The sequence below is a fragment of the Hakea prostrata genome, chromosome 3 (genome assembly GCF_041222555.1).
Source record: "Hakea prostrata isolate BN-2017 chromosome 3, UWA_Hpros_2, whole genome shotgun sequence".
Lineage (NCBI taxonomy): Eukaryota > Viridiplantae > Streptophyta > Magnoliopsida > Proteales > Proteaceae > Hakea > Hakea prostrata.
In genome coordinates, this window is record NC_142602.1 from 27,373,793 (window position 1) to 27,401,598 (window position 27,806).

The 27,806-nt window shown below is 36.5% G+C and overlaps 1 protein-coding gene across 2 annotated transcripts; it reads right to left on the reverse strand.

The window, feature by feature from the left end:
* Positions 1 to 3,780: 3,780 nt before the first annotated feature.
* Positions 3,781 to 27,466, reverse strand: LOC149021945 (amino acid transporter AVT1C-like). 2 transcript variants are annotated; one of them, XM_089150153.1, is made up of 14 exons: positions 27,148 to 27,466; positions 26,895 to 26,976; positions 26,482 to 26,698; positions 24,927 to 25,270; positions 21,414 to 21,628; positions 14,288 to 14,311; positions 13,533 to 13,713; positions 12,027 to 12,246; positions 11,377 to 11,512; positions 10,406 to 10,429; positions 10,069 to 10,210; positions 9,773 to 9,816; positions 9,589 to 9,651; positions 3,781 to 4,320 (listed from the first exon to the last, which is right to left on the reverse strand). In XM_089150153.1, exons 3-14 carry the CDS (start codon positions 26,661 to 26,663, stop codon positions 4,225 to 4,227), a joined length of 1,671 nt encoding a protein of 556 aa, XP_089006279.1. In that variant the 5' UTR covers positions 26,664 to 26,698; positions 26,895 to 26,976; positions 27,148 to 27,466; the 3' UTR covers positions 3,781 to 4,224. The 2 variants fall into 2 exon arrangements, with proteins under 2 accessions (XP_089006279.1, XP_089006278.1); XM_089150152.1 differs by having other exon boundaries at positions 26,895 to 26,979.
* Positions 27,467 to 27,806: the final 340 nt, after the last annotated feature.

Below are 27,806 nucleotides of genomic sequence, written 5' to 3' on the forward strand. Positions count from 1 at the left end.
TGTTAATCAAGGTTACTAAGACAACCAAATATGTAATATTTAACAAATTCCCATCCCAAATACTCCAAGGTTTGTTTGAAAAGTTAGCACTATCTGATTCCAAACTAATAGGAACAGGTAATGCAACTAAAAATTATGGGTGTAAGTGTTTTTAATTTAATGAAATTTTCTTCTTATCAAAAAAAAAAAAGGAATATCAATGAGTGTAGAAGATTCAAATTCAATGTTTATATTTTTTTCTGTAAATAGAATATTATATTATATTAAGCTATTATCTAAAACACCTGAGGGATACATATAGGGAGTCGAATATAGCCAAACAATCAACATATTATAGACCGAAAACTCTTTACTAGAGTGTCTATTAAGTAGTTGAACAACCTTGGTACATGAAAAAAACTACAAACATTAAGAAGTCCTATCAAATAGTATGCATCCTCTTAACACTTTGTACATACAATGGAACATCTATACTCTACTTAACAAATAGGAGATCTGATTCAAAATCAGCAATTCAAATGATTGAAGGGGAATGCACAACACCATGGTCATTGATGAATCTCTGTCCCCCTCCTCCCCTTCTGATTTAATAAAGCTAACCATATCCAAAAAAAAATAAAAGGAAATAAGCATCATAGATTGTACGGCATAACGGTGTGGATATGTCATTGATCATTGGGTTGAGAAAGTTGAAGAGGGTCTATATGAGCCAAACTGCCTGATAGTTTTGAGGCATTCCTGAGAAAGTGAGAAGATGTTTAAACACATAATTCACCTGAGTAGCACCATTACCTGTTACTCTTCCTATGGAAACCCTTGTGTTCACCATTATTGTTACTAGTGAGTTATTGCATTGTGTTGCATCTTAGATCTAACCAACGTCTAGACTGGTAGACTGGTTCTTGATCAATGTCCTGATGAATAAAAAGATGGCTCCTGCAAAAGAAGTCAAACGCGGGCCGACTAGGATGCCAGACAACTGCCTTCGATGGCTAAGCCAGTCGGAGATCAAACTAAGATTCCGAATGAATTCTGCTTAGAGATTATCCAAAAAAAATTTGTCTTTATCTAAGGGTTTGGACCTTGATAAATAGTGTGTGGGTTACCCCTTTCTTAAGGTCAATTGTTTTGGGATGGACTTCCGATTAGGAGTTTCCTTTTATGTTGATAGTCCTTTTTTTGTCTTAGCATTAATGCAGCATTCCTTGTTGGTTTCATTCAACAGGGGTATGTCCCGACCAATACGCCAGGTGATAGATCGAGTGATCTGCTGACCACATACTCGTGTATGTCCACACATGTGTATCTTATTCGTAATACATTATATGAGCTTTCCCAATAACTGTGCCAAATAGTAAAGGATACAAATCGTGAAATAGGGTAGACCTAAGAATAAGGGTAATGTCAAAAGAAAGTCAATATTTGCCCCTTGGGGGAGTTCGGCCTCTTAATCAGGTGTTGTTACTAAAGTTACACATACTGATAAAATGTTTTGCAATTGCTCTTCTATTGATGGTCCACATCTTCATTTGGAATTCTATTTTATTTTATTTCTTTTCCCTTTTTTAAATAATAATGATTAACTCCTGTTTGTCTGTTACTTATGGAGCACTTATTCCAGACTCCAAACATGAATGATATTGAGAATATTCCAATCAACCACCAAAATAGGAATCAAATCAATATAAGCATCATAATAATTAAAATTAAATAAATAAACAAATAAATAGAAAATTTAAAAAAATGTGTGCCTTCCCAGTATGAACAGAAGCCATGAAAATAGGCTTACTTTAATAGAACACAAAGACAACATGTCATTCAAAAGGTAAACACTGGAACAGAAAAAAGAATAAAGCAAAGAAAGAGATGCTAGCTCCAAAACAATGAGACATTGTAACATCTCTTCCAAGCAGGGAGGAAGAAAATAAAACTAGGGAGAATTCATAAAGGTCATAACCAATTATTCCCTTTTATGACAAAATTTAGACTCCAGGGACTCCAGTGATATAGGGTTATTCCCTTTAATGTATGCTTTGACTAATGAGTTCATGTAATTACCAAAAAAAAAAGACTAATGAGTTCATGTTTTCATGCGGATGTGGTCCTTCGGTTTGAGTTTTTGTTTGTTTCTATGGGTCTTTTGACCCCTTTCTTTTCTTTTTTTTTTTTTTGGAAGCTAAGGTTCATCCGGGCTAATTTTCGCGCACCTTGATTACATCCTCGGGGGGAGACGCTGTTTGCAAGGATCGAACCCATTACCTCTCTACTAAGAAGTATGGATCTTTACCACTGTACAAATCCTGCATTGGCAAAAAACAAAATAAGTATATTATGGACATGGGGGTATAAGGGGTATAAGTTAATGATGAGAATCCATTAGTAATATCAAATCTTGGATAAAAGAGATCCGTGTGACACATCAGATGTTAGTTGAGCAATAGTTTTAGTGCATTAGTGAGAAAAACTCAATAATTGAATGTGATAATGCTTCCCCTTAATTATTTTAGTTAGCAGGAGAAGCCTTAGGGGGTCTCCTACCACCTTCAAAAGTTAAAAAATGTCTGATATTCTATTAAATTGTCTATATTGACAACCATCAATCATCAATGGTGTCTTGTCTATATGGATTGTGGAGCCCCTTGTACCCCTAACCAATGCCACTTCGATAGATGGGTTAGATCCTGAGTCTTAAAAATGATGCCTTTTGAGGTAAGAAAACAACCTATGGAGCTTTGAAAATACATATCTTCTTGAGTCATCAAAGAGTAGCATTTGCAATTGAAAATCCTTGTGATCACCTTATGCAATTACAGGAATTGAAGCCCTTTCATTTGATTGATTTCTCCTCTTGCTTTTGGCTGTGAAACTTTGGATGTTTTTTTCTTTAAAAAAACCTTTAAAGGAAGCTCATGAATCATCTATTCTCTCTCTTTTTCCTTTTCTACTTGAACTGATGACCCTGCAAAACGTTTTTTTAACTACAATCTGATTCATTCTTCTTTAGAGAAGAAGTATAGAACATTTGCGTAATGTTTAAACTATTGTTTGAGAACTGGGAAAATGATGATGAGTTTGGCAATGACTGATTCTGATTCTAAATCTGAATATTTTGGAGCAGCTGATTTCAGTATTTTTGGGATTAGATTGTTAAGTATCCTGATCTGAAAAGCAAATATATCCAAGGGTCTCTGGAACCAATTATTTTTGAATCAGGATCAATCAAATTCAGTTGAGACCTGACTTTAAAATTCTTAGCTTAAACCCCAAGCTAGGAAGATAGCCATTGAGGAATATATATATATCATCTTTTTACTCTTTTATGTGGGCAACAGGCTCTTTAGCTTTTCCTAAGGGCTGCATCATCAGTAGGAACCCAGAAGGAATTTTAAAGGCTTGTTCAGAAAGCATCTACTGTTATTAGTGGTCAAATCCCTTTCTTTAAAGAATTCTACCAAAAGAAAATCCCTTTCTTTAAAGAACAGAATGAAAAATCATGGTTCATCAAAGAGTAGCTGTCGGCAACACCTCTCAGTGAAGTGGTCAGAATTTAATTCTCCCTGATGCTGTATTTAAATTATATATAAAAGCTACCTAGAAAATGTAGTTTGAGGTCCACCAAATATTTTTTTTTTTTTTGATCATTATCAAACAAATCACAAGGACTAGCGGTCCATAGACCCAGGGGAAGGAACGGTGTAGAGGGACAAAGGTTCAAACTCAAGACCTCTACATAGCAAGCTGACACCATTGTGCCAGTAGCACATTTCATATGATTTTTCCCTACTTAAGATCTACTTGGACACAAATACTTAGGTATGCCGCCATTGTGCCACAAGCACGTCATATGATTTTTCCTTATTTATGCTCTACTTGTACACAAATACTCTCATGTAATGCAAGGGTGCTTGTATTTGTTATTCTGACAATAAGAACACCCAACCACACCCACACACACCCCCAAAAAGTTAAAAATAAAATCTTCAATCGAATACAGGAATATAAACAACCAATCAAGGGCTTGAACTGAATAATAGATTCCAAAATGCCAAAATTTATGCATAATCAAATGATTATAACAACTTCATCAAAGCCTGCTATCAAATCCCTCAATAATTTTCATCAACATTGGAAATATATACTCAGCAAAATGGAAAACTAAACGCCATTATATGTAGGTAAAGACAATCCAAGAGAATTTTTCTTGTTGGAGAATCTGTTTATTTCTTAGCTCAAACTCTCTATTATTTTAGCAAGGGCTGAGAAGGTTCCAAAAGCAGATGACACAACACCTACTGTAAGAATCGTAATACAAAATATTACCTGCACAGGGAAATAAAGAAGAATTAATAATCTGCAACAAGGAGAAAAGATTTCAGTGTCTAATTTTAGAAAACGACACAAGAAAAAGAAAGGAGAATTGGATCAGTGTGACTGAGACTTATTTCGTTGTCAGGATTCTGCACTTTCTTTTATCCGGAAAAGGAATAAACAAGTTTTTTTTCTTTTTTCTTTTGGGTGGGGGTGGGGGTGGGGGTGGGGTGTTATATCATCCACTTCCTCCCCATTGTAAAAAAAATCCCTATTGTAGGTGGCCTTTGAATAGAACTTCAAAAAAACTAGTTAGCAAAAAAAAAAGGAACTCCAAGAAAACTAGACTAGCATGAAAGCTACAACTTTTTAAAGGTCTTCTTCGTGGATTAGTCTTAATTTAATAACATAATGTAACTCAATTAGTATACAAGTTACCTTACCAGTTTCCAAATATAATTTCCTTTAAATAACAATCTAATTATCTCAACAGTCTCACATGATTTTGTTGCCTACATAACTTTGTGTGACCAGAAGTGTGGAAATTTGGAACTGCATGATGCATACAATGACATGATAAAAGAATCAAGCAGGGATTGCAAAGGGTATTCTGAGATTGGTTTCATGACACTAAAGACTTCGATTGATCCTATGGAGGCGTTTCTCTGGTGATACTATTAATCATATGGTCTGGCCTGTGGTGTTTAGTTTCTACCTCTATCTGCAAATTTTATAGTGAACTCCGCATTAGCTGATTTCCCTTCTTTTCAATTTAATATTTTCCCTACAGAGGAATTTTTTTTTCCTTTTCTGGAGGATGGAGGTGAAAATGGGGCAATCACATACCTGAGAGTTCCATTATTTACTGTTTTAACTAAAAAAGAAAAGGTTTCACTTGATAGGAACATGGTAACCGCTGATCAGTTATGTAAACATATCATACAAAAGAATTTCAGGTGAATTTTTTTTTTCAGGGTAAACCAGATTGCATTGAAAGTTGACAAGATGATACAACCAAGCTCACTAGTTGCTACCATTGCTTTTAAAGGACTTTTTTTTCTTCTTTTTGGGTCAACTTCATTAGAAACAGATAAAACAGGCATTAAATCATTGACTACTTTCTCACCAAATTAATCCGAGGAACTATCCCTCTAAATGGCTTATATGGCTGGAGCATGGTAGGAGATCTCGCTCGAGAGTGAGATCTTGCCTCCTAGAAAAACCGAGATCTCGACCCTCTCGGCGAGATCTCGGTCGAGATATACAATTTTTTTGCGTCAACTCGGTGGTCCATCTCGGTGGATTTTAGGGTCCCAGTTGGGTTGAAGCTTGGTATTTAGACTATTTAAGGCATTTTGAACACATTGGTGGCCTTGGATTTGTCAAAAAGCAACCCTATGTATGATTTCTAAGTCTACCCATAGTGTGAAACCGAAATGTTGTAGGATTAGGGAATGCAAGGTCATACAACATGTAATATAGAACCTTTAAGGCATATAAATGAAAAGCAAGTGTATCAAATGCACCAAGCAACCTTAATGTTATCAAAATTCCATCCATATGAGTATCACAATCTCAATTTTCAAGAATAGAATAATAAAATTATACAACCATTAGAAGTTTTATATAAGTCATTAAATCATAAGTTTATAAGACAAGTAGAGAATGATTGATCTTCCTTCGATGTTGTAGATGTGCTAAGAGTAGTTGCAAGTAAAAATTCATCCGAAATGAACAAAAAAAGACAAAAATTGAGAGTTCCAACGAAATCCAGGGCAAAATATGACGAGATATAGCAAGATATGGCGAGATATGGCGAGATATGGCGAGATATGGCGAGATATGGCGAGATCTCGAGCGAGATATCCCAACTCTCTGCTCTCGACCTCCATCTCGTCTCGCCTATGTCAAAAAACAAGATCTCGTGAGATCTCCCACCATGGGCTGGAGTACTATTTAAGCCACACATCTGAGCTACAAAGAAAAATGGTTGTACCCAGTGCACAAGGCTTTTGGGTTTATTAAGGTCTGGGGAGGCTAATATACACAACCTTATCCTTGTTTCCAAACAAAATGCTTTTAGAACTTGAAAATGTAACCAAGCATTCAGCAAGTATGCACTTGACCAACACGCCAAGCACAACCCTAAAAAAATACTATGCCATACCGATAATTAGTAAATATGCATATTATGTGTACATATATGAAAAATAGTTCATTATGACATAGCCGTATTAATAAATATATATTGTATATGGGCACGCACGGCTGCTACAAGGTCAGGTCAGGCCAGGCTTGACCTTGACCTTGGATACCCTAGCTTGGACCTGACCCTGGCCCTAAACGATGATGGCCTAGAAACCCTAACCCCAAGCCTGACCCTACAGTGCCAAGCCTGGCCCCGATCCACCTGATTTACCCTAACCCTATTTCACTATCAAGTGCCAGGTCTTAACCCCAGCCCCTGACCCTGACCAAAAAGCAGTAAAAACAACCCATAAAATAAATGAAACTATCACCCCCAAGATATATTGATAACTAAACCTATGATGCGATTCAATTACTCAAATCATGAATATGAATGTCATATTAGGCATTTAGGCCCAACAGTTTGGCGGTGGTGCTTCATCAAGTCATCATGTCAAAGAGGACATGGACTAAAAACCTGGCTTCAAAATCTGGAGTTCCAGCTATCAATCATATACACCCAATTAAATCAAATTTAAACCAGGAGGTATCAGCCAACTAAGATTTCAATTACTCAATCCATGAATATGCTAAAACATTTCTGGCCACCCTCCTCTTCTTCTTACATAGTGTGATGTAGCTGCTGGGAAGTGTCCATTCAGAGGTACTAAGCTGCTTGCGTGAGTTTGCTTCCCGGGTCTACATCAATTGTGGATTGCAGCAACAAGTCTCATCGACATTCCCCATTGATTCTAGAGAAATCTTCGATCTCTAACTCTTTAATGGATTGCAATGACCCTTTCCTCTTCTCCAACATTGTCTCTATAAGTATCTCTCTTCCCTTTCCTGGTTTACTCTCTTGGAATTGAATCACTCCTTTGAAATAGAACCATATGAAGCTATCAATTTGGAAATTGATTTCTGGGTAGAGAAAGTGAGGAACAATCCAAGGGTGAAATTTAACAGGGGTTATTTTTCGTTAGAAATTATTTTCATATGTAATCTTCTCTGAGAGCTACGACCAATTATCTACAGTTTCCTTTTATAACCTAGAATCCTTTGTTCATCAATTGAGTTATTTTGAGTCTGAGAAGCCCAATTACCAAGCAACATATGGAACTACCCCCTTTTGATGCCATCCATGGTTATGACCAATACTATAGCATTCATTCCTTCAACTAAGAAATATAAAGCCCTCTATTATTTTCCTTGTGCCTAATACATGGAACCGTATGGAAGAGTCTAGTGTCTCTCAAATACACGATGCTGTAGTGATCGTTGTCACCTTTTTGTCAATGTGATGGGTACATAGATACAGAGATAATTAGAGAAAGAGAAAGAGAAAGAGAGAGAGAGAGAGAGAGAGAGAGAGAGAGAGAGAGAGAGAGAGAGAGAGAGAGAGAGAGGATATTACCATGATCGCATTGAAGAGAAAGAGGATGAAACAGCCGCTACAATTCGTTAAACTCAGAGCTTGGAGATTTCACCATAATACATTGGAAATGGAGAAGATCACCCATGCAATACCTTGGAAATGAGAAGACACTCACCATTGCATTGGAAATAGAAATGGAGAAAAGGAAAAGAGTATGAGTCTCAATACTCTCAGATGGATACTTGTCTGCCTAAATGCAATCCACTGGAAATGGAGATGAAGAAGGGGATGCTTGAAGGGATTTATGGTTCCAAAACCAGAAAACCTAAGAGGAATATTTATTTATTTGCAAAGCAATTTAAGATGTATAATATACATAGGTCTTTTAATAAATAGTCTAATAAAAACAGTGCTTATACAATACTGATATTTATAAATAAAGAAGTGTTTTTTGGTATGTTATGTACACAGGTTATAATACATTTATGTGCTATGGTATATACTTTCTCAATATTTTATAGGAGGACATTAATTATTCAACTTTTACACATAAAAAGAATTAGTATTGGATGTTTTCGTTATATGCACCATTTTCAAATTCACTAATTATCGACAATTCCAAGTAAAAAAGTAAATAAATGAAAAAGTTGAGCCCTGGTTGCTGATGGCATCTCTAACTCCTTCTGGCCCGACCGCAAGCATCCTATATACCTTCTTTAGCCCCAACTTTTGTACACCTCACGCATCCCTAATCCACCCTTCTCTTGGATTTCATCTCTCCCTCATCCGCTCGGGTCTCACCCAAATTCCCCCAACTGCATCCTTTGCTGGAACAGCTTTAAAGACATAGCCCACCTATTTTTCACCTGGCCCTTCTCCCACCATATATGGATGAAGGTCATCTTTATCATTCTTTTGTTTGTGATATGGATGGCAAGCTAGTGTTTTGTGCATCGATCTCTCCTGTCTGGGGGGAATGCAACCTCAGGAGATTGACCTCCAACTCAAGATCCTCGGGTCAATTTGGAAATCCACCTACTATGATGTTTCCTCTAGACTCCAGCAGTTACCCCCCCCCCTCCACACACACACAACCAAAAAAAACCCAAACTACTTTGGACACCCCAAGGAATAGGTAAATTGTCATTACCTAGGGTTAGTTCCTCTCTACAACCCTCTAGTAGGCAATAGGCTGTTTTTCTTACTCCCCCTCTCTCTTGTATTGTACATTCTTTCCTTTGGGTTCTATAATATTAGTTTATTCACCCCCAAAAAATATATATAACTTAAAAACACCTCATTAAAAAAAAAAAATCTAAAAAATTCATTGACTAATTTCCATCCCCTAGACTGTTACGAAAATTTTCCCACACCTACTTACAATATTTTAGTTTGTAAAGAATTAAAAATACCTAAACCTTGTGATAAAAATTTGAAATATTTCTATGCTAACAAATAATATATATAAAGACATAAGGACTAGAACATTGAAGAGCAATCCCACTACTTTGCTTTTGACGTCGAGAGTTGCTTTGAGTGTTTCAAGAATTTCAACGACAAACATTAAAAGAAAGGATTACTGGATATGAATCAGCTTATCAGATATATAAGTGTAAAATCTAAGCATTATTCAGTAAGATTCTTTTATTAATAAAAGTTTCCAATGAAAAATGAAGAATGAAAGCTATTTTAAATTTGGGGAGCACATAGGATTTTACCTGCAACCAGCTTACTTTACCCCTCAGGATGCTCAAAAAGCAAGCACAAGGAAGTATTAAAGTCTGCCAAACAAACAATTATACACGGATTATCTAACACAATTTCAATAATAATTGACTAATGCAGGGAATGATTTTGAACCATCAGAAAAACACTTCAGCGACGAAACAAAAGAAGACTCACCACAAACATGGTAAACAAAGATCCAATCAGTGCCATCACAAGACCTGTAACAATAATTAACAAATTGATGGTTTGAAAAGAAGAATGTCAGATAATCCCCCCCCCCCCACAAAAGAAAAAAAAAAATTTACCTACTTTATACAAAAAAAGTTAGCCACAGTACATAATTTGATCCTTCTATTTCATGGACAACATGTTAACCTCCCACAAAATTTGAAGGGTATTAATTTAGCCTAGATAAGGGCATTGCAAAATTTTAGCTGATGATTCATGAGGAGAATCTGAAAGAAACTTACCAAAGAAAGGAACTGAGAGGCCAACGAGCAATGTAGAGATCACCAAAGCTGTCCTGATGAGGATTGCATAAATGCGAGATTTGCGATGGCTTGAAGGTATCAGTTCCTCCAAACTCATTGCCACCGGGGTCATGGTTAATGCATATGTGAATCTCAGTTAAGGAAAAGGAATATAAAACAATTCACATTTTAGCACAAACAGAAGAGGACTATATGAATATGAAAGAAGGATTTTTTTTTCTTCCCCCTGATGAAATCCGAGGAGAAAAAAGACATCGCCGGAATGCCACCTTTCAGAACTATTAGCACACATTATATGATAAGTTCCGAGAAAAGGATATTTAGTGAAAGGATTGACCACCTGCAATGATTAAAAGATTCCCAAAGAAAATTAGTGCCTCAAATTCAAGATTAATCATTTAAAACACCAAACAGTAAACACAACCTTCAAGTTTATTGAAGGTTTCCCCAGTTCTCAAATATCTATGATGTGTTCTGCTATAACCTTGAACAATACAAATTTAATCACCATAGAGAAAAATGATATCCTCCAAAATAATAGCACTGGTGTTCACAGTGAATTATTTCCTAACATGATCAAGTTTCTGGACCTAATAGCCTAGTACCTATTAATTAATTAATATTATAAATGTGGTTTAATGAGCTAAGCAAACTATGTTTCAGTGTGGGCACGTATGAAGTTCATATGAAGTAGCAAATTAACATTTTAGCCTGAGAAATGCTAAAGAGACTATCCATGGTTGCTTTGACTGGACCTTGACCTACCAATTTTAAGCACCTAAGTAGTAGTATGGTTCTATATGTGTCCTATTAAAGGCCAAGTGCAGTGTGAACAGTAGGCACTACCTAGATGATAGTAGTCTTTGTAGCATTTATTCTCATTGACCAGGTTGATGGACTAACTGAACTTAATAATGAGCCTAAGAAATCTGTGTGAACAAGGGATGAATCACAACAACCCCACCCAAAAAAACCAAAGTACCGAAGGACATCTTGCTATATTCTTTATCATGTGTTGGTACTTCGGCATCAACCCAAGCCGCATGAAGATTTTAGTATGGGCAATGGAAAGCAAATTTGCAAAAAAACTCATAAATGTCAGCAATCCAAAAGTACTTGTTCTATGACCAATTTTATGTACTGAAAGCAGAATTCCTTTATCTAAACACAGTCAAAGGATCAAGGAGAAATTACTCCAGCCACATCAATGTCTCCAGATGTTTTCTATAACTCTTCATTTCATCATACAAGGAAACAGAAATTGTACCAGGGAGTTCAGGGGTATACCGTAGTCCAAACAGCAATCTTTGATGCAACTAAATCCTGGGGCAAGTTGAGAGTGAATTGTGACTGTATTGACTCCCCAAACATAGTGTATCCCATCAAAGCAACTCCAGCATACAATAATGTACAAAGAACAAAGCTGCAAGGAATTAGGAAAGAAAAATAAACTGAAAGTAAAAATGTAAGCCAAACTAGCATGTTTTCCCTATCAAGGACTAGTTTGGTAAGCAAAGCAGATGGTTGGTTAATATTCCCCAACTTCTATGGCAGAGACTAGTGTGATAACACAGTTGGTGAGATAAAACAAGGGGCATCAATTATGTAATGAAAATGCATTCTTGCTGTCAGCACCCTCTAAGAACTTCTGGAGGGCTCCTTCAAAATGATAAACTATGATTGTTTTATCCATAATATTAAGGACGGAGGGTGGTTCTTGGTCTTTCTTAGGGATCTCAACCTCAAATATCAATCGGTTACGATTGAAAATTTTCTTCAAACTTGAAGAGTACTCATATGTTGAAAAAGTAGGAGAAACTTTGCTGCTGGCATTCAGATGCTAAATTTATAAATTTTCATAAATTAAAATTTAACTAAATTGTTTGCCAGTGTGAAATTTCAATGCTACATGAAGTGTTTAAAAGGAGTAAGCTTACGTTGTTAGGAGCACAGATGGGAATTGACTTGGTTTTTCCATTGAAGAGTAAATATTTGGGAATACAGCATGTCCTGAGTAGCAATAACCATAAAGGCCAATTGCAACTGGAAGTGTTGGGAGATTTAGCATAGTCCCTTTGTTCTGAAAGCCAACTTGATCCACCGATCCCACCCAGAACAAGCAGACTGCAACCAATATAGATGCAACAACTCCTCCAGCTGGAACAAGAGACAAAATTTAAGTAAATAATATCAAAAATAAAATTTAACACGACTTTGGTAACATCACCAAGAAAGTCACATAGTAGTCATAAGCCCTAAAGAACAGATTCATGTGCACAGGTAATTTGACATCATGGTCAACTTGTATAAGATTTGGTAGATCAAAGTCAGCATGATAAAATAATTTTCTATCATCTGAGCTGCAAGATTTTCCATGAAACATTCATGGAAACTCTTAATTGTCCAAAGGAATAGGATAAAAAAAGCTGACATAATCTAACTCTCTTTTTTCATGGGTGGGATGGGAAAGACCCTATGGAATAATTGGTCGTAGCTTTTAAACTCTTGTTACGAGATCCTTAGATGCTAGTCTATGTAAGGACCAAGGATTTAATGGTTTTGAGAAAATTTGATTGCCAACAGTTCCTTGATTTTCCTAACTAGTTATCAATTTTTAGAAGGCACACACCTATTCAAATGGGGTTTATTAGTTGGACATGTACAAGTTATCAGCTGGATCATCTATCTAGAGACTTCCCTAAGGGCCTGTTTGGTTACATGAATCCAGAGATTTCAAATCTCTGGATTCATGAATGCAAGATTTATACCCGTTTGGTTGTGAAAATCTCTAGACCCATGAAATCTAGAGATTCATCTTTTTACACAAAACGTGAATCTGTAGATTTATGGGTATGGGGTGAAATCTAGAGATTTCATCTCTACTATAAAAACGCTAAACATTTGCGTATTCACGAAAACTACAGATGAATCCACAAATTTCATTACACATATTCAATTAACCAACTAGTTAATTTTATAAATTATGAATCCATAAATTTGAAATCTCTAGATATTTGAAATCTCCAAACTCATGTAACCAAACAGGCCCTAAGCAAATCTGGATCCAAAATTACTTCAGTAGATATGAAAGCCTATTTAATTCATTAATATAATTCACTCAAATACCCTGTGTTGGTTACTTGGTGAATAATAGTTACCATAAAAAAGGGTAAAATGAATTAGATTTTTTTTACTGTAAAGGAGAAGATATACAACCATTTAATAGTTAAAACAGGATTCATCACCCCCCCCCCCAAAAAAAAAAAAATAATAAATAAATAAATAAAGAAAAGAAACAGAGACAATAACAGTTAAAACATGAATTATGTCGTAAGTCAAGGCTGAAGACTAATAAATCTAATTGGTGGTGCCTAATGAAGGATATTAAATTCACCAGTATGCTGAAGCTCAGACTCTGGATTTTGAATACAGTTGCTACTGACCTGAAATGTAACTAAGAACACTAAGATCCCGAAGCCAAACCGTTGGAAGAACAGCAAGGGTGGTCATCAATGCAAAAAGATGGTGGGAATCCAAAAGAAATCCACCTATGCTTAAATGCGCATTTGGGAACAACGATGACAAGTTATCACTCTCCAAAATTATATATTCAACACAACAGGCCTGCAATGAAAACAACATTATTCTAAAAGCTAAAATACAGATTGGAGATATGAGACGACGAAAGAATGCTAAAAAAGGAAAAACCAACTTGAAGAAATTTAATTGTGGAAAGAAAGCGAACAGACACACTATACTATAGAGGCCAACAAACAAAATCAACCAACCACTGAGTTCAAACCGAGGAGCACTATCATCCATTGAAACTTGAAACATCATAGTTGAGACCAAACCCAAATAAGTATGCAAGTAATAAGCAGATTTCACATCCCATGACATTCTTACACTCTTGTGCAGTTGCAGATGATCTCTGAATCTTGATGAGGATGTTACAAGTGCTACATATATAATGAGACTACAAGACATCTGCTGGCGGATAAGAAAGTATTATGCTGCCAATGCACTGGAAAAATTGGTGATGATTGACTTACAGCCTTACAGGCTAATAGTTATAGTGACAAAGCACCTTAGAATGTGCTTTCAGAAAATCCTTTTTAGGCTAAGAAAACAAGATACATTCATATTACAGTTCCATAAATTTAAATCGCCAAACAAATATTGAGTTCAGTGTGCTTACATAAAGTTCCACATAGAGAATTATCTGCATCCAAAATAACACAGGTAAAAGTGTGAGCCATTATCATCATGGTAGTAACCATTTTAAGAAAGAAAAAAAAGACTACGAAAAACAACCGTCTTCCATACAGACACAAAAATGTCATTTAGAGCAGTGAGATCTAATAAAGTAACTGAGAAAATTTTTAAAATAGGATAAGAATGGGCAGGCCTTCGTCCGACGGGTTAATTTGTGGCACTGCTAACTGTTGATTGCAGGTTCATAACTTGAAAACAGCTTCCAGTTGATCCAGCTTATCAATTGTATTAAGTTTTTCTTCATCATTTTTCTTTTTCCCCATTTCTGTCCTAATTTTTCTAAATTAGGTAAGTTGAGCCCTAAAGGAAAATAGCTCAACAAGCACACCTGGGTGGAGGTCTATGGCAAGGACCATGGCAAGAGAGAGTTAATAACCAGAGGTTTTTACCATTTATAGTAAAAGATCTTCGAAGTTTGAGGCAATTGACTGAATACATGGTTGGGTTCTTTTTTTCCCCTTTTCTATGAAAAGTTATTCTAAAGTAGGTAAGTACAAGAACACCACAACAAGTGCACTTGGGCGGAGTTCATCGCCTGCAGTCACTGAAGACCGCAGCGAAAGAGAGTTTATAGCAGAAGCTTTTACCAAATGCAGCCAAAAGCCCAATCAAACTTGAGGCAAGAGATTGAATGTATAGTGTTCTATAGATTTCATATTAAGTTTCTTTTTTCTATATTCTTCTAAACTAGGTAAGTGCAAGCATTATAAAACAGCACACTTAGTAAGAGGTAATTGACCATGGTTGTTGACGATTGTGGCAAAAGGGAAGTTACAGAAAAAGGTTTTTACCATATGTGAATTATGTCTACTAATTTGAGCCAAGAGACTAAACGTAGGTTGAGTATAGCTTTGGTATTGAGTTATTTAATTATTTTTCTGTCATAAGTTCTTCTAAATAGGTCAATGCAAGTACTACAGAAAAAGCACACTTGCACAGTGGTTTATTGTGGGTGGTTGCCAAGGACTGATTAATTTACCAAATGTGGCCAAAGGGTCTGACAAAACTTGAGTCACGTGACTGAATATGTGGTTGGGCATATATTTGGTATTGAGTTCTTTTTTCTACCTCTTTAGCCTAACTTCTTTTAACCTAGGTAAGTGCAAGCACTATAAAGGAAAGCACACTCAAGAGTAGGTCTATGGCCATGGTTGCTCAGGACCGTGATGTAAGAGGTTAATAGCAGTGGAATTTACCAAATGCAGCAAGAGGTTTATAATACCTCAGATTAACCAAATGCCAAGGTTACACAGCTTTTACCATGATGAAGTCAATAATATCCTACCTCTATGGGCAATACCCTCTTGTACCCTTCCAAACCCCTTAGTCAATAGAATCGTTATTGATCATATATTTAGAAAAAGTCAGCCCCTAATTTTAAACCACCTTAATTTTAAACCTTTGTAATAACACATTGGTGTCATGCTTAGTAGATACCCCTATCATAAATAAGTAGTAGAACAAACAATATATCCACAAATTTGAGGCAATGGCCCCATGACATCAATACACATATGATAGAAAGAGAAACAGAAGCTAATGTGACATGGCACCTTTCTTTTAGTTAAGCATTACCAGATTTGGTGATGCCATAGTGGACTTAAAATTAATAGAAGGCCTCCTGAACAAATTTTTTTTTTGTGAAGGGGGGGGGGATAAGTGTTTAAGTTTCATGTGTGATTTGCTTTTAGGGTAAACAGTACTATCCAGTACAATTTTCTCTCCATTAAAACCAAAACTGAATTAAATTAGTAAACGATTTGGTTTTAAATTGCCTAAAATTTAATTCTTTATTCAAACTGACTTCTTTTTCTTGTACATTTTCATTGAAATGGAAGCAAATTTAACATATCCTTGAATGGTTAATGCTATATTTTTTTTCTATTTAATAATTATATGATCATAGATGTTTATGTTAGGAAAAGTCCACATGAGTCGAGTGTAACATAATTGTATCTGTTCTATTCATGTACCATAGCTTATCTTATCTTTCTATAAATAAAGGATAAAACTCCTCAAGAGAATCATCTTGAAAGATTATACAAATCTTTTCACTGTTCTTAAGGTATCAGATCTGAATTCTCACATGTTACCAGATCTTGCTTTCTCGGTTTCTTGACCGTTGCAATGGTGCTTCTCAGTTCTTCCTTTGGTTCTTTGATCTCTTCTATGGTGTTTCCTTTGCCGATCTCGCAGAATGTGGTGACTTTTGCCACTGTCAAGCACACAACCAATTTTCTGTTCCCAGATATGAAGAACTTGTCCTCTGTTACAGAGTCTAATAAGTTGATTATTCGTCGCACATTACTGATTCATTCACCCACTGTTAAGTCGTCTCAAGGTCGCGGTACAGGCAAGAATGCTGGTTCTTTCACTTCACAGGGGAGTGGTTTTTACCAAAATGCTCAATCTGATAAAGAAAACCGAGGTTCTTCTTCCGGCTCTAAGAAATTCATCTTCTGGTTCTAGTCAATCTGTAAATGTCAGATCTGTTAGAAGCTTGGTCATGGCATGTTGAAATTTTACAGCCGCTTCGACAATAATTATCAGCCTGTTGAAGTTCCAGAGGCTTTTGCTGGTATTAGTTTAAAGGATACACAGGGTAATGCTTGGTTTCCTGATACAGGTGCAACAGTGCAAGCTGCTGCTTTTTCAGGTAATCTTCATTCTTTGTTTCCCTATCGTGGTTCACATACGGTCTTGGTTGGTAACGGCATTCAGCTTGATACTATTCATATTGGTGAAAGTGCTCTTGTTACTTCTACTGGTTCCTTACCTCTTAAGAATGTTCTTTTGGTTCCATTTATCAGGAAGAATGCATAGAAAATTACCCCCTCCCCCCAGACTCTGCTTGTGCAGAATCCTTTGGCATTGGGTTCGCCCTTATCAAGAAGGATTTGCTTTCTGTATTGCAGTTGACTGATGATTTTCCCTGTTCTTTTGAATTTGATAATTCTGGCTTTGTTGTTAAGATTCTTTGGACCAAGAAAATTTTGGCACTGGGGAATAATACTGGTGGTCATTACACTTTTCACTCTGACTGTTCCCTGAATCGTCCACTAGAAGCCTTCTTTTCCACTCGTTTTTGCTCTACAACTTAAGATGTTTAGCACCAAGGCTTAATCATCCTCAGCTTCACATTGCACAATTTCTTTGCATGAAGCATTTGATTCCTGTAACTAAGAAAACTGCTACACTTTGTGCTGGTTGTCAACTTAGCAAAGCCACAAAGCTGACTTTTCTTTCTTCTTTTGCTAGATGTACGCCGCCTTTTGAGCACATTCACTTTGACTTGTGGGGACGAACCCATGTTAGTGGTTCTCAAAATTGTCATTATTATGTCATTCTGATTGATGATATTTCTCGCTATACTTGGACTCTCAGCTATGGTTGAGAGGCAGTTTGATTGTAAAAAAATCTTTTCAGTGTGATGGTGGCAGTGAGTTTTTAGATAAGGCTTTTCTCTTACGTCTTCAGAATTGTATTAATCATGTTTCATGTCCAGGGCACCTAACAGAATAGTGTTGTGGAACAAAAGTATCATCATCTTGTTGAGCTTGGCCGTCTCACACACTGCTTCTGTCCCACTCTGTTAATGGGTTGAGGTGTTCTCCTAATCTCCTTTGCTGTTTTCTTTTTGACTAATAGATTCCCATCTCGTGTGCTTGCTATGGGTTGTCCCTAACATGTTCTTTTTAGTCGTATATCTGATTACTCAGCCCAGAGGGTATTTGGTGTTTTATGTATTCCTTGTTTACAGGCTAATGTCACTAAGAAGTTCCAGCCATGCTCGTTACCTTGTGTATTTTTGGGCTGTAGTGATAAACATAAAGGGTAACGTTGCTTACATTGTTCCACTGGACAACTTGAGACTTCAAGGCGTGTTGTGTACTTGCATTTGATGAGCTTGAGTTCCTCTATCATCCTGCTCCTGTTATGACTCCGTCTGTCACTCCTGCTGATATTTGCAGTTTCGAGCAATGGATACAACCTGTTGTTTCATCGCCACTGGCACCAAAATCATCTATCCCTGGACCTGGGTTGCATCTGATGCAACAGCGCCTGTTTCCTCATTATCTCAGGTTCATATTCTGTCTCATACGTGTTTTGGTCCACTGCCTGACTCAGCAACACCACCTGTTGTTTTGGCTCCACAGCCTACGGATTTGATTATTTCCCACCCAAGTCCACATCTTGTGGCCTTGCCCATGGTTTCAGCAGACTGCGTTTTGCCGGAATCAGCACCTGCAGCTTCTCTTACGCAGATTCTCTCTTTAGCTCCTGACCCCTCACCAGCTCATCCAATAGAACCTAGTTCTTCTCATTCTAATGTGACCCGTGGTCATTATGGATTTGGAAACCAAATCCTAAATACATTCTTCAAGCTTCAAACATTCCCATTGAGTTCACTAGTGTAAAGGCTGCTCCTGCACATCTTGGTTGACATAATGCTATGGCCGAAGAAATTTAGGTTTTGGCTTAAAATCAAGCGTGGACCTTGGTATTCGGAAACCAAATCCTATATACATTCTTCACGCTTCAAGCATTCCTATTGAGCCCACTAGTGTAAAGGCAGCTCCTGCACATCCTGGTTGGCGTAATGCTATGGTCGAAGAAATATAGGCTTTGGCTTCAAATCGAATATGGACCTTGGTCCCACGACTACCTTCTATGAATGTTTTTGGTGTAAATGGGTCTTTAAACCCAAGCTTCATGCGGACGGTTCTCTCGAGCGTCTGAAGGCTTGTTTGGTTGCTAAAGGTTTAAAACAAAGGGAGGGCACTGACTTTATTGAAACATTTAGTCCGGTTATCAAACCAGGTTCCATTTGCCTTGTTCTCTCTGTTGCCACAATGCTTAGTTGGCCAATTTGGCAACTTGATGTCAAAAATGCATTTTTCCCCCATGGTCTCTTTATCCACACCGGTTTATATGCAGCAAGCTCCTAGTTTTGTCATCCCTTCTCAACCTCAAGCTGTTTGTCGGCTTGAACATGCTATGTATGGTCTTCATCAGGCTCCACATGTATGGTTTGATCGGTTTAGTACCTTCTTACCTGAGTTTGGCTTTCTGCAGCTCCTCCAATTCTTCATTATTAGTCTATCATCATGATCGTCGGCTCCTGATCCTTCATCTAGATGTTGATGACATTGTTCTTACTGCCAATGATTCTCCTTTTTTGGAATCAGTTATGTACCCCTGGGGACCACTTTTGCTGTAAAGGATCTTGCTTCTCTGCATTATTTCCTTGAAATCAAGGTTTCTAGTACTTTTCAAGGATTATTCTTGTCTCAAGCTAAGAATGCCACCAATTTGTTACGGAGTTGTCATCTGACTAATATCAAATCATACGCTACTCCCATGGCTTCTTGTCCCGTTCTAGACCCTACTATGCCATTTTCTGATGTTACTCTTCATTTTAGCACTATTAGCGCCCTTCAATATTTTACCATGACTCAACCTGACATTTCTTATGTTGTGGACTGTCTGCTAGTTTATGCATGCTCAAACTGAGGCTCACTTTGGTATGATCAGACACATCTTTCGTTATGTTCACTGCACTTTGTATGGTCTTCAGATCATTTGGGATGGTTCCCCTGACTTGTACGCCTTTTCTAATTATGACTGGGCTGGTTGTCCCTCCACCCGTCGCTCCACTTTGGGTTTCTGCAGCTCTCTTTCTGCCAGTTGTATTTCTTGAAGTGCAAAAAAGCAACCTACTGTGCGCATTTAGTACTAGGTTAGAGTATCGTGCTATGCCTACTGCAAGGCTAAATTGACTTGCTTATCCTTTCTTTGTGATCTTGGTATTTTCAACCTCGGCAGGCAGTATTATTTTGTGACAACTTAATTTCTCATCATATGATAGTTAACCCTGTCTTCATGCCTGCACTAAACATGCTGAGGTTGGTTAACACTTTGATCGCGAGAACATGGCTTTGGGCTCCCTGGTTACACGCTTTGTTCCATCATCTCGTCAGTTGTCTGTGTGTTTACCAAGTCTCTTAGCTGGCAGAAATTAGTGCTTTTTGTACTAAACTGGGACTTTGTGCCCTTCTCAGCTTGCATGGGGATGTTAGGAAAAGCCCACAAGAGTTGGGTGTAACATAACTCTGTGGTCCAGTCCTTATTGTATCTACTTTCTTCCTGTACTGCACCAAATCTTATCTTTCTATAAAAAAAGAATGAAACTCTTTGAGAGAATCTTCTCGCTGTCCTTACTTTATATGTTTTAAATTATTATTCAACTGACGTAAATCTAATATATCTGTTTAAACAGTTTATAATTAATTTAAACAGTTTGTGTTGTTTTAACCATTTACTGAACAGTCTCAATTTTCAATCCAAAACCAAAATGTAATTCAAACAAATGATTTGATTTAAACCATTTAACTAAACGGTCTCAATTTTAAACCCAAAAAGGAAATGTATCATTGGTTATACATTATCAATCATTTGATTCATTTTCAATAAATGGTTTCTATTCTCTTCATGTGCTATAGCTTTTCTTATCTTTCTATAAATGTAAACCTAAAATATCAGGGAGAATCATCTCAGAGAGATTATACAAATCTTCTCAATGTTCTTAGTTTATATGTTTTAAACTATTATTCAAGTATCGTAAACCTAAAATATATGTTTAAACAGTTAGAGTTGCTTTCTACCATTTAACTAAAATCTCTCAATTTTCAATCTAAACCTAAATGTACTAAATGGTTACACAGTATCAATCATTTGATTCATTTCTAAGAAGTGGTTTATGAGTCATACTCAAATATAGTTGAAGTATTTGAGTTATACCCAATGTATGTTATAATATATAGGCCATCAGATTAGTTACGATCCAACAATGTTGTTCTATAAATATTAGTTGGAAGCAACGGTTTAGATATTCCAAACTAAATACTCAGGTGTAATTCTTTAGCAACCTGTGCTTAAAGCCCTAAACCCTAACAATTTTAGTGCCTAAGCCCAGCCAAGACTGAAGCTTTGCCAAATAAAAATGCAAAAGCAAACAAACGATGATTTTTCAAGCAATGGTAACTTACAGAAACTGCCACACGACCCACAGTGCCAAAAGCGGCCTGGCCAATGTCTGGATATGTTTCGAGGTCAGGTTCGCTGTCTAAGCAGTCGCGCAAGAGAATTCCAGTGTACCAAGAGAGCACCGCAAAGAGAACCAAGATGGATAGTCCCATCCAACCACCTTCCTTGGCTGCATAAGGAGTAGACAGGATTCCAACCCCACACAGAACGTTTATGCCTGCAGTTACAGTTTAGTCAGCGGCAACTAGCAAAAACAATGAATTGGAACGAAGCGGCAACATTTACAATTAATAGAAAAACACAAATACAAATCAGCTTAGGCATTACAAAGGAGTAATAGATGCTCTACTCTTACGATGGATGCTTGAGGTCAAAGGGAACTGACATAATCAAAACCATTGACGACAAAGAGAAAATTTTGAACAGATAGTGACGACAAGATTGCCTTTTAGGCTTGAAGGTCGCATGAAGAGGAGGGAGCACTCGGCCGCTCAGGGGCATATTTGGTGTAAGAGTATAGAGTTTCTCCTGTTTCCGCGTTTCGGGCGCCCGAAGTACCGCATCTGACATTTTTGAATTAATTTCTTCTTTCCTAATTGTTCTAGAAGTTCAATTTTTCTTATTCGAATAAGAAGTTAGATTTACACATGGATCGTATTTCTGTTGCAGATAATGTTATCCCAATTGCTTCTAAGAAAAAATTTGGTCATTAAAATAAGGGAAAGCGGTGGCTGAACAGTCGTTAAATTGCTTCGCTGAACTGTACGAACACCCGTTTTGAATTTTTTTTTTTTAATTCAAGATAAAAATAAAAATAAAATTTGAGATCCAATATCATTTTAAATATGGATCATTTGTAGTTCAGTGTTACGCATGCATAGCATTAACCCAAATTAATACTCTCCCATAAAACAAAATAAAAAAAATAAAATTTTTCTCTTTAAAACTAAGCTTTCCCACCAGTTTCAATGTTAAACGTGTGATTTCATTATTTTTTTCAGACAAAATAAAAGATTCCATTATTTCTCATAGATTATAGAAGTCAACTATTTGCTAATTTCTACCAAAGGAAAAACTGTGCACCACCGACCTAGGGTTAAATATAACGTAGTTTCAAATGATAATTACTATTAGAGGATTAAAATAGGGGAATTAGAATTTTTTTTTTCTTTTTTTTTTTTTGTTGAAAACATGGGAATTACCGAATTAGATGACCCAAAAAGCATTGACTTAACTAAACTGATCAATCTGCCAAAAAACAATAAGCTGAACATTAATGAGGTCATAACTCTCAATCTGCCAAAAAAAAAAAAAAAGCTGATCATTAATGAAGTCATAACTCTCAAATTAGGGAATTAGATTACCCAAAAAGCATTGACTTAATTAAGCTAATGAATGTACCAAAATAATTAAGCTGGTCATTAAAGAGTGTCATAACCCTCAAATTGATTATTCTAACCCTTAACCTTACTAAAATCTAACCCTGTGTCAAGTTGTGGCCTGATGTCTCAATCAACTACGTAGCGACGCACCAACTTTTCATTTTTAATAGTGTTTAATGCTTAATTAATCACTACCGTGGCTTGCTGTCTCAATCAGACTGGTGTAATATGGTAATCATATTTAGGTTTACAGAAAAAACACTTTTTAGCCAATGACATATGCGTCAGCAATTGGGAAAGCTTTTGGCAGTCTCGGACTTCTAGATTTATTACAATTTTGTCCTGTAGTTTTCAAGCGCGGCACAATAGTTCTTTTGTCAACAATGAAAAGCGAAAGGGTTACCCAAGAAAGGACCATCCTTTTTTTTTTTTGGTTTGGTAATATAAAGAAAAAAACCTTTCAGTATGGTTTAAAACTAGGAATCCGATATAAGTTGTCGCTCGGGAAAAAGGAACCAGTTCATTTGAATCAGAATTGGTTAATCAAAGGTCCAGAATCTTGATACTATTTTGGAGTTGTTAATTCACAATTCTTCGGTTCAAGCAAAAATGGTCGCTATGACTTAAGGGCCTGTTTAGTTAAATGAATGAAATCTTTAGATTCACAAATAAGAGATTTATACTTGTTTGGTTATATGAATCTTTAAATTCATGAAATCTAGAGATTCATCTTTTTACATTAAAAACGTGAATCTGTAGATTTATGGATATAATGTGAAATTCAGATTTCATCTCTACAATAAAAGTGTTAAACATTTTAACTATGATTCCATAAATATTTGTTTAGGATAAATCTATAGATTTCATTTCAAAGATTAAAAAAACCAAACAGTTAATTTTATGAACCATGACTCCATAGATTTGAAATCTTTAGATTTTTGAAATCTTTAGATTGTTGAAATCTTCAAGTAACCAAACAAGGACCTGCACGATACACAAAGGACTTTTATGGTCCAGCTGATTCAGAATGAAATCATATTGGAATGAGCAAGGACCTATTCACGACACACAAAGGACTTTTATTTATATAAGAGATAGGTCTTGCTGGTTAAGTTATTTTTCTTTTTTCTTTTTTTTCTGGGTGAGACTTGCTGATGAACTCACAATTTTTTTCCCATCGTCCCTTATCGTATTCCAAAAACTATTTAAAGTCAAGAATAAAAACATATATGTTTGTCTTGTCCCATAAACACATGGGAAATTGTTTAAAAAAAAAGCATGGCATGTCACAAACTCACTTTATCAACAAAAATTAACAATAAATAATAAACTATTTGTATTTCTTTTAGATATATTTTATGTTTTATGAATCTATTGCTCTTATTTCTACCCAAAAAAATCTTTATTATTAATATATTTGGTAGAGATCTTACGTTAGTCAAAAGCACACAAGCTTCAATGATAGTAGTTGTCATAATCTTAAAAATAAATAAATAAATAAAAGAAGAGAAGAGAAGAGAGAGACCAAACCACTATATAGGAATGAGATAAGAGGACCTATATTTAATTATCATGCTACCTACTATAATTTAGAATTAGTAAAGGAAAAACATTTTGTGAAAGTATTTAAACATGCATCTAACAAAGATTTTTCACAAAAAAAAATACATTTTGAAAAACTGCATCATCAGTTTGGATAAGATCTAATATTTGATGACACTCAAAACATATGACCCTATATCATCACATGACAACAAGCAAGAGCTCAAAAATGAGAAGGAAAAGAAAAAGGAAAAAAATGAGCATCCAGTCTCTTTTCATTGTCAATATTATTAGTTCCTACTGTAACTTCCTAAAACGTAAGGCTGCATTTGGTTGTCACTTAATTGTTTCCTATTCTATCTATTATACAAGATAAACTAACATGAGTTTTTTTTTTTTTTTTTTTTTTCAATAAGTTAGAGAAGTGGTTTGGTTTTATATTCTGGTTGGCATATGGTAGTTTGGTGAATTTGGGGTATTGAAGAGAAAACATTCATTAACTACGAACCAAATTAAAGCAGCCAATGCTTCATTGGCACGTGCCTTTGCAATTAACTGCATGCGGGTAAGAAATGTGATATAGTAGCTTACCATTGAGCACGGCTTGTCCATAAGAGCATTTTCGAGTCACTCCCGGTAGTTCATGTGAGATTGAGACCTGGGGTGTCTGGTCCTGGGATACCCTTTTAGCTGAAGGCTTCTTTGAGTGAATAGGAGGAAGCAGAGAATGAGAACTCCTGCGATGCTGTTGTTGGTGTTCTTGTTGCTTCTCATCTGTGGGTAACAAAGGCTTTTCTACTGAAGGGAGTATTTCAGGCGTGTGTCTCCTTGTGAGGGATGACGAAAGGAAAGAGCTGCTTAATCTGGAAAATGAAGAAGTGCCCAGAAAACCGACATTCGGAGAAGGTATGCTACTGTACAGATCAATGGATTGCCTGACAAAATTAATGGAAAATAGTGTTAATAAATACCAAACAGATGGAAAGAAGAGACTCAATTTTTGGAGATAATATATCTTCATCCAAGGGATCTCCTTCAATTGAATTAAGGATGGGCTTGATCACTTGCAGGTGAAAGGAAATTTACCAAGCATTGAATTCTTTGGAAGTCAAAAGTGCATAAGAGATGAGATCATTAATTTCATCTTGAAAAGGAGAGTGAATTGTGGCAATTGTGAAATCCATATCTTGTGTGCTACATTCCATCTATGTTCAACCAGGATCAAACGTTTCCGAGTTTCTCAAACAGATTTAACTTTTTTGTGTTCTACTACTCAAAGCCACTAAAACTCCTTCCTAATGCAGCTCCATGCACGATGCAGTTGACTAGCTAGGAAGGTTAAAATGGATCTGTCAATTGAATCTTAGTAAATGCAACCTGACCATTCAATGGTTCCATTCCAATGATCTGAGCAGGATCTCAAAACCAATTAAGAACCAGAAATATATGTTTGGAATTAGGGAAACAACTTAATCGTCACAAAATCTATTTAGGGCCTACAGGGAAGGAACTAATCCAGTTCCTCTCCCCGTACATGGAGATTGATTAATCTTTGCACATGCTGCCGTCTTTCTTCTCTTTTCTTTCTAGACTCGGAATGGTCCCCAACTCAGCCAGAATGATTGAGAACAACTCTTACCCTCCGTTTGGCAATACTTCTGTTCCAGAAGTACGACAACTACAATTGCAACTAAAAGTAAGTTGCAATTTCTGTTCCGCAGAACTATTTTTGCTCTGTTGGAGTTCTTCTACATGGCAAAAAAGGATCACTACCAGATACAACTACAAGCCTGGCAGCTGAAAAAAACAAATTATTGCCAGTGAAAAGCTATCAATAGTAATGTTAGCCCCAAGATTACTGAGGTCCCTCTTGAAACTTGGAAGGAAAAGACCAGAAGAGTGGATGCTTTCAGAATTCGTAAGTGCCAATGGGATAAGCTCAAAATCAACATCGGAGAAAAGACAAATCAGTGATCCACTGCATCAAATCTAAAATCTAGAAGCTAAAAACGAGTTAAAACGCAAATCATAGTTAGGAAGATCCAACGAAACAGAGAAAGACAGAGAAAGACAGGATGGACCAGAGCATAACACGGGAACAGAGAACTTCCGAGAGTACGTGAGAGGCTGAGCGTTGTGTATCTACCTGTAACTCTGTGGCCACTGAGTATTGTAGGAACTAGGCCGGTTTTGCTGGTGGCTTTCCAACGATGCATTTGAAGAATCCGAATCATAGCCATCAGCTCCAACTTTTTCAGGCACCTTTTCAACGTCTTCGTCATCGCTTTCGATGTAGAAACTCTGCTCCTCCGAAACTGAATTTTCCATTTTTACTTTCGCTCGGAAAAGACCGTATTCTCTACCTGCAAAAGATCTCAAAGTTCATGCCTCTTAGTGGAATCTGAGCAAGAAATGATTTCACAAACGTAAACAAAAGTAAAGATCCAAAGATCCGGAAGTAATAACTTTAGCGAGCGAAAGTCCATAAAGAGAAACAACCAAATTACAAGTACAATGAGCGAAAAGAGACGGAAGTTATCCTCGAAAAGTCTGCCAGACCTGTTTTCACTGGTGATGAAGTCTCTCTAGGTTCAGAATGCCTTTTTCAGAAACTTCGAACGACCGAATCCAGAATTATGAACTGCTGAAAATAGTCTCAGAATCAGAATTTTAAGCACGAAACGGATTCTAGTATTTTGAGAAACTCTGCATAAATAGAGATAATAGACACGCCAAAAGCCAGAGAAGAGGATCAAATTATTAAGGAAAGAAAAAAAAAATCTACAACATAAGCTACGAGCTGAATCCAGACCATCAACGTGTTGCTGTGATGAATCAAAAATATCTCCAAAACACGAACTCCGTTCTTGAAGAGAACAAAGAAAAATTTCGACTCCGTGAGACTTTAAACGAAAATTCGATCTCTGAACTTCTGAAAACAGAGAATAAAGAGAACAAATGTCACTGAACAGCAAATGTCGCTGAACAAGATCCGAATTTCGAAGACGGTGTTCTCAAACAAAGCAAGAAAATTCGGGATTCGCGGAGAAGTTTGGAAAGAAAGTCCAAATACACTCTCTCTCTCCTGTCTTGAAGTCTCCCTGAGTCTTTTTTTTTTTGGTAGGAGTCTCCCTGAGTCACTGACTTGTGCAGAGAGTTGCTTTCTTTGCAGCTATATATATTGTCTCTTCTTGTCTCTTCCCCGTTTCGGCGTCTCTGGTTGCCCTCGAACTTCCGGAAGGGTCAATAAAGGGCGTTAACGTCCATCTATTTACTGAATTACCCTTATAAGCATTTTTTTTTTTGCATGGTTTTTGCGTATGCGTATGAGGGATAATACGACCCCTTTAATAGATTCATATATAATATTCCATTTTGGGCCAAATTCATATACTATATTCAAATTTACCGAAAGATATAGTAGATTGAGATCTGTCTCCCCTCCGTAGAGGACGGATCCTGCATTTGTAA

What these genes read in the sequence shown, in the direction of transcription:
- LOC149021945 (XM_089150153.1), bottom strand. Translation starts at nt 26,663, where the DNA reads ATGGAAAATTCAGTTTCGGAGGAGCAGAGTTTCTACATCGAAAGCGAT. An exon ending in TGGACAAGCCGTGCTCAATG is followed by an intron (nt 21,629 to 24,926) that starts GTAAGCTACTAT and finishes CTGTAACTGCAG; the next exon opens with GCATAAACGTTCTGTGTGGG. An exon ending in TGGGTCGTGTGGCAGTTTCT is followed by an intron (nt 14,312 to 21,413) that starts GTAAGTTACCAT and finishes TTTTGGATGCAG; the next exon opens with ATAATTCTCTATGTGGAACT.